Here is a 7,183-nt window from a genome sequence, read left to right as displayed (position 1 = left end):
CGCCACGGCCCATTCGCCCCACGTACGAAGGGCTGCAACGTGTCCGCGGGGTGTCGTCTCACGGAGCTGACACGTTATTTCTCCCCGCCTCTCTCCCGCCCGGCGCCCCGCGCAGCCACAGCCGCAGCCTCACTACTCGAAAATGCTCGAGGAACCCGTCCACCTGCCCGACTCTGGCAGCCAAACGCTTGGACTGCTTGGAGCCGGTGGACAGCTCCTGGCCTGGAGCCTGATCTGGGGAAGGAGGGCCGTGCTTCCGCGCTGGAGAGGAGCGCCAGGGACCCGTCGGTTCTCTTCCCTCTCCCCAGTCGGGGACGTGCTGTGAACGTGTCAGGAACGCCCACGATGCTGCTCAGAGAAGAACGCGCCTCGATGCGCCCCACCCTGCCCCACCTCTCCTGCTCACCCCGCTCTGCATTGGTATGCAGAAGGGGTGCAGGCGTGACATCGATCAGGCTTGTCAAGGCCGCTCAGCGTCGCTCAGCGCCGCTGAGGAGCGCTCAGACCCGCTCATTCGGCTCAGCACCGCCCGCTCAGCACTGCTATGCAGTGCCGCCCCGGAAGGGTCCGAGCGACCCAACGCTTGGTCGATGTTTAGAATACTACCAATCCTACCAATCTATCCATTAAGTATGCACGATTTGTTTTGGGTACCACTGGGTGTTCTCGGCGCGGCCAACTTCCAGAAATACCTCAACCTTTCGCACAGCTAGGCGACTGGCGTAAAAAGTAAATGCCTATAAAAAAATTATCCTCACCCTTCCTCTTTTACACTCGGCCCTACGAATGAATCACAAGTTGTAGTTTACCTAACGATGGTTTACGACTAGAAGTTGTGTGAACAGCTGGCTGCCTGTACTATTGTTCGTGCAGGCGAGTCTGCACTCTGCAGCCCGCCGCCATAATATGATGGCCTAAACAACGTCGTAGTTTTAGTGGCGCATTATTGGCAGAGCGACAGCGATTAGTCTATTATTACTTCAGTGGCCGCAAAAGCCTGTTCTAACTGTCTGACATCACGATGTCTCCTCAAGCCAACGAATCAAGAGATGCTGCACTTGGAAGTTTCTTCCGAAACGTAGCGTACTTCTAGCTAGTGCGTATTACTCACAGGGCCGTTCACGTTCGTTGGAATGGTTCTCCCGGGGCAGCCTCATCCCAATGCCCCCCTCTCCGCCGCTTAAACCCGTTCCCTCTCTGACATAACTATAGAGAATGCCTACTATGATGAGTTGACTGACCAGAACTCGCTGTGCAAACTCGGTGGCTTTATGGGTCCGTTCTCTTTGCGAGGGGAGGGAGGGGAGACGCGCCTCGCGCCAGCAGCGCAGTGATCGATGATCCATGACAGTCAACAACGACCAACTTGGGCCAAACTCTGCCGCGCCGAGCGATCCTTTAAAATGTGCCCTGCCAGCAACACTCACTTAAAACTGGACCCGACTTGGTGAGTTTTGGGGCTCCCCGGGGGTGTCGGGGAGCGATACGGGTAGCGTTTGGGGTTAATCAGATTCGCCTGGTCCCGGCCCGGCCGCCCGGCCCGGCAGGCGCGTGACGGAGCACACGCCGGGTCCTGATTGGGCGGACACGGCAGCTTATTGCGTTGTTGGGCGCTGCTGCTGTTTGAAGAGGGTGGACTCGCAGCCAGGCCTGCTCCAGATAGTGGCAGCCTGTGCCTGGACCAGCCGGCTCGGCGTGCGCCGTCCTCTTCTTGTTGTCGGAGTGCCCCTCTCTCCTAAGAGATTGTTCAGTAAACTCGCCTCTTGCTCCTTTTTCCTTGATACTGCATGCTTGCTCAATTTCGAACGCAATACGGTAAAAATGATGTCTTATTGTAATTCAAGCAGATTGCTTGCAATCCAAGGCATTCTTCCTTGAATTTCAAGCAATCTTCTTGAATTACAAGATTTCATTTTTACCGTGAAAGACGCGAAGCCATCCCATTCTAATGTAGTGATTCAGGTTTTCCATGTTTCGGATCATGGGTGTGCGATTTTCTTCGGAAAAACATAGAAATGTATGAACCGGGTGTTGCATAAAAGACATTGGTGCGGGCGGGTTTGCCTACCCCAGGGGGCTATGGCGCCTTACGGGCAGAGCGGGTAGGCAAGCCCGCCCGCACCTGTGTCTTTTATGCAACACCCGGAACATGTTCCTGAAGATACATTATTTTTCTTCAAATTATGCTGGTGTTTGCTTTCCTGGCAAAAGCTGGTTTCACAAAAACTAAACATGACATGCAGGCTGATAAATCACTGTACATGGTTGTAATGCGTTTAATTCGGTTCCTACCCGGATTATCTGGGTACCCGCAGGTCCGGGTTTTGAGAGCCCCACTCCCCGCAAAGTCCTGCCGTCGGCACGCTGCTCTGATCCGCTGCTGGCGATAGAATGCCGAGTTAAATGCAAGGTGCACGGCGGCCGAGTGAGGCCGTCGCTTCGGTGGGACAGAGAGTAAGCTGGACCCGCTGATGGAGATCCACGTGGGCTCGACGGAGACAGACGCAGATTGAGATTGAGTAGGGAGAGCCAGATTGCAGAGATGACGCAGGGGAGGTGGAGTGTGGCGAGAGAGGAGGAACTCGCGGCGCGTAGTGCTGTGACAAGAGAACAGAGGCAGGGGGAGCGAGCGGGACGGAAACTGAGGCCGCCACGGTGAGCGAGTGGCGCTTAATTGATTTTGTTCTCGGGTCTGGACTGTGAGGAAGTGCGCGAAGGGGTGGAGATGCTGTAATTGATAATTATTTGTTTTCGAGTTGACAAATACAAAGGGGGGAGAGAGAGAGAGAGAGAGAATGTCTTGGAAGGAAGAAGGACTGCAGCAGTAGTAGAGAGGCTCTAAGAAGCGGAGGAGCAGGAGCAGTACGTACGCCCTGGGAGGGCAAAGGATACTACAGTATCAATTAAGAGAAACATCAGAGCGTAAAAGCACGCGTGCTCCTGCTTGCGTGTGTGTCTGTGAGAGAGGGAGACAGTGAATGTTTGTTTGAGAGGGCTGCGCGCGACGGCGCATGCGGTGCGGTGTGCTTTCGATATAGAGTTTGCGAATGTGTGGCGGGGGAAAGAGCTCTTGCTCTCGAGCGGCAAAAACGATCGCAGGCGCTGCGCGGGTGGCGTCGTGGGAAGAGAGAGAGAGGGGGGAATTACCCAAGCCTATGGCTGGCCATGATGGATATACAGTATGCAAATACAAGTCGTCGAGAGGAAGGCGGTGGATGACGAAGGGGAGGAGGAGGGGGATCGTAAATAAACTTACCAGTCAGACGGGTAACTTTTTTTTTCGCCCCACTTCCCGGTTACACTTTTTCCTTATTGCTTCCGCAGACCTCGTTTGTTTGGTGGCGGATCGTGTGTTACTGCACCGCTCACTACAATACACATTAGTCCAGTCAAAGGCTGCTAATTAGCGTCCAGTTAGAAAGACTTTTTCTCTACCGCTGTGCAAAGTGGTCGCCCGTGTCTGTTTCCGGGACACGTTTTCGCTCTCCGCCGCCGCCCCCACCTGGCGTTATCATCTTCTGACTTCCCGGCTCGTTTCTGTCCGCAGATGCAGCGGCTGGCCGCTCGGCTGTCGGCGCCGCCTTGACGCGCCGGCTGACGGGCCCCTGACGGGCCTCGCCCCGCCACCGCCGTCAGTGCCGCCTGCGGCCGCCTGCGGCTGCCTGCGGCTGCCTGCGGCCGGCTGTCGGGACCGCGCGCCAGGCCTGTCACCATGCCCAGCCGGCTGGCCGTAGCGGCCATCGCCCTGGTGCTCAGCTACAACACAGGTGAGTTCTCGTGTCTGAGCGTTTTGTTTATCGTTCTGCGCTGACGTTAAACACAGTTTCTGGTTTTGCCAACAATGCCCTACTTCGTTAAACGCTTTAGTCCCACTCTCCACGCCTTGTAGCACAATCCAGCAATATTTAGGAAAATGCTTTTCCAGTTAGCGCTGCTGTCAGCCCAGTGCGCCTGTCATCGGGAGCACAGGCATCCCGCTCGACACCGCTGTCGATCGCGCTGCATATCCCTCTCTCCGCAAGCGCCATATCTACATCTGAGTACCCTCCAAGAAGTAGCGGCGGGCTACTTCTATTTTTTTTCTATAATATTCTTTCTCTCGCGTAGTTTCTTTTTTCCTTTCCTCCATCATCCTCCCTTAACCTACCCTCGTTCGTCCTCGTCATTTTGGTGGCCGGGCGTCTAATGGACACACATCACGGAATCGAATAGACGAATATAATAATGATAATAACAATAATCGATCTATAGCATGCTTGGTCGCGCTTAAGCGCGGCGTTGCCTGCGTTCCCCCGCTACCCACTCTTCCCCTCCTCCCCCTCCCCGAGCCGGTACTTCAACCCGGCGGTCACCGCGTGCCTGTGGCGGCCGGTCTGGGCCCGAGGTTCGCTGGGCGCAGGTGGCGTGGCCCATATGGTCACGCTCATGAGCGAGTCACAGGCCATCGCCACGCCCTGCTTCGGACCACCCCGCCCCGCCCCGCCTCTCCCCACGACACCGACATCGCCCTACCCTCACGCCCCGCCGCCGGCCCCACCAGCACCAGCCAGACCCGCCGGGCTAGCAGCCACGCTACACGGCACTCGAGACAAGAATGAATGGTTTTTGGACGACAGGGACGGCCTGGGCTGCGCGGGGGACGGGCGGCGGCAGTGTGGCTGGAGGGGGACGGGCTTTGTGGTGTGGAGGAGCGGGGGTGTGGCGAGATGGGACGGGCCATGGGGTCAATGGCGCATCTGGTCAGCGGCACTCAGAGGCCTCTTGCACTAGCACAGTGTGTCCCAGCCCCCACCTTCTCTCACTCTCTCGCTCCCACCGTCTGTCTTTGTCCCACACTCACCTTCTCCCCCGCCCGGCCCCGAATGTTCGCCTCTCGGCTCGGCCGTCACAACACTGTGGGGCCGCCGGGGCCCACTCCCTACCCCTACGTGTCCCACCACCACACCATTGGCGTGCAAGCTCGGCAGGGCGAAACACTGTGCGAAAGAAGGCATTTACATATTTCACGTTCTCTCTCTCTCTCTCTCTCTCTCTCTCTCTCTCTCTCTCTCTCTCTCTCCCCCTCTTCCTCCCTCTCTCTCCGTCTTTCTCCCTCTCCCGCACGCCTACTCTGCTATGCGCGTGAAAAAATTCATGCGTGCGACGGAAATATTCGCAGAGCCGGCGACAATACGACGGAAACGAATGCGCAGGGGTAGGGGGATAAATAAGGAAACCGAATGAAAAATAGGACGGCAAATGAAGAACCAAGAAAAACGAAAAAAGAGAGACGCAAAAACAAAATTGTTTTCCAGAAGTTAATGAGCCGCGGGCGTGTAATTGCGCGGACTTGTGTCATGTAAATGTGCCTCATGCATGTCATTCGCGTGATGACCGTGACGCGGGCGCCGGATGTTGGGCGGGTCGCTCTGCCACGCCATTGTACGGCGAGTGGCGCGGCGCTGATAAGTTGGTGTCGATGTGCCCCGCGCGCGCGCGCGCGCTCCTAATGCGGCCGCACTGTCACGACTTGATGATGAATGCCACTGGAGCCAGTGCTGGGGAGCCTGGAATGCCGCGCAGGAGCTGCCGGAGCCCAACTGGAGCTGGAATGCCGCGCCGGAGCTGGAACCTCTCTAGAGCCCTGCTGGAGACGGATCTGGAGCTGAAATGCGGCTGCACGCTCGCTAATCAGAAGAGACGGCGGCGCATGGGCATGTCCCTTTGCAATCCAGTCAGCAGCAGGGCGACTGCTCAGTGCTCACTGGTCGTGAATGGTAGTTAGTTTGGCTTGGCTTTGTGGCATGGCACAGTCAGTGTGGCGCGCTGGCGCGCGGCGTGAGGTGGAATCGGCGCGCACCCCGGGCCAAAGGGTCAATACCTTGAGCGGGCCCGGAAGCAGACCAAGGGAAGGGCGAGGATGTGGGAGGGGGGAGGCCCCTTCCAGGCCGACCGGACGGCTGGCCGCGCTGCTGGCCGTGCTGGCCGTGCTGGCCGTGCTGGCCCAGACTGGGGACGGTTAGAGGGTGATAAATTGCAGCAAATAGGCTCCCCTTCCAACCCCCACTCCCTTCTCGAATAATGGGGATGAAATCGGACGAGGTAAGAACAGCTGCCCGAGCGGGCGCGCGCCCACGCTTTGGCAGTCCGCCTCCCATTGCCCCCCCTCTCTCTCCCCGAAGAGGACCCGCACACTCTCCTCGGAATCATCATGCGACCGTGTGCCACAGGCATGTGCAGGAGGTAGGGGCCATTTGGAAGGCCTTCAAATGCCACTTGAGTAAAAAACGAATCGTAACGAAAAGTTGAAATTAACTCTCATTTTAATGTGGTCCATACATTGCTTTTCTAAAATGATTTTCAATTAGTTTCTAAAAGTACTTAAAATCGAGTTTGAAACAGTCCATCGGTGCCGTTCTATCAACTTTAATGTACATAACGATTTTGGTTGATAAGTCAAAGTTCGCTTAGTTTCTGTCTCTTCTTTTATCTAGCTAAATCAACTAAGCTGGCTGTAAAAAGGCAACAGTCCGCAATACGGTGTTCACATGGCGGTCGCAGTTGCTGGCGGTGGCGGCGGTGGCGGACGTGGTGATGTGGTAGCAGTAGTCGCGGTGATGGTGGGGGTGCGAATTCGATTCTCGCTGGGCGTGTGTGTTCCTCGCCGAGGAAAATCGAGATAAAGTGTCTCTCCTGCCTCCCCATGTCAGCCTTCATGGTGGTATCGGAAACGAGGGGCCGAGGGTGGGGGGAGGGGGCGACGGGCCACTACCTTGCGAGGTGCCTCTGGGCTCGAAGCCAATGTGTACCAACCAGGTCAGGCCAGCGAGGTGTGGCGATGCCCAGACGTGTGCGGCGAAAGAGAGAGCGAGGTTGCAATGCAGCTCGCAAACGCTCTACACCGCCATGAAGTTGGACGAGCAGTAGCCATATACGTTTTGCGGCATTCAGTCTTAAAAATATTACTGTCTCCACAACCGGACACAAAGACACGGCAGTCGTTGAAGTCGGTCGTTTGGAACAAAATTAATCTGTTATTGGGAACCTTCTGACACCGTGGTTGTACAGACGCATGCCTTCGGGCCATGCACTTTTCAAGCCGTTCCGAAAATCAAACGTCGTTGGTCCAACGATCCATCTCTGGAAACCCAAGTGTGTACTTGAACACACAATATTCTGCATACCTACATGTATGCAGAATATT

At 56.4% G+C, this 7,183-nt stretch overlaps 1 protein-coding gene across 1 annotated transcript in view; it reads left to right on the top strand.

The window, feature by feature from the left end:
* LOC113213970 (zwei Ig domain protein zig-8-like) overlaps nt 1-7,183 on the top strand; it is a 138,540-nt gene that overhangs the window by 53,773 nt on the left and 77,584 nt on the right. The window contains exon 2 of the mRNA XM_026433215.2: nt 3,548-3,767. Within this exon, the coding sequence (XP_026289000.1) occupies nt 3,713-3,767 (55 nt within the window). The 5' untranslated portion in view covers nt 3,548-3,712. The remainder of the gene's footprint in view (nt 1-3,547; nt 3,768-7,183) is intronic.

This window comes from Frankliniella occidentalis, unplaced genomic scaffold, assembly GCF_000697945.3.
Source record: "Frankliniella occidentalis isolate FOCC.00 unplaced genomic scaffold, Focc_3.1 Scaffold29, whole genome shotgun sequence".
Lineage (NCBI taxonomy): Eukaryota > Metazoa > Arthropoda > Insecta > Thysanoptera > Thripidae > Frankliniella > Frankliniella occidentalis.
This window is presented reverse-complemented; position numbering and strand designations above follow the sequence as displayed.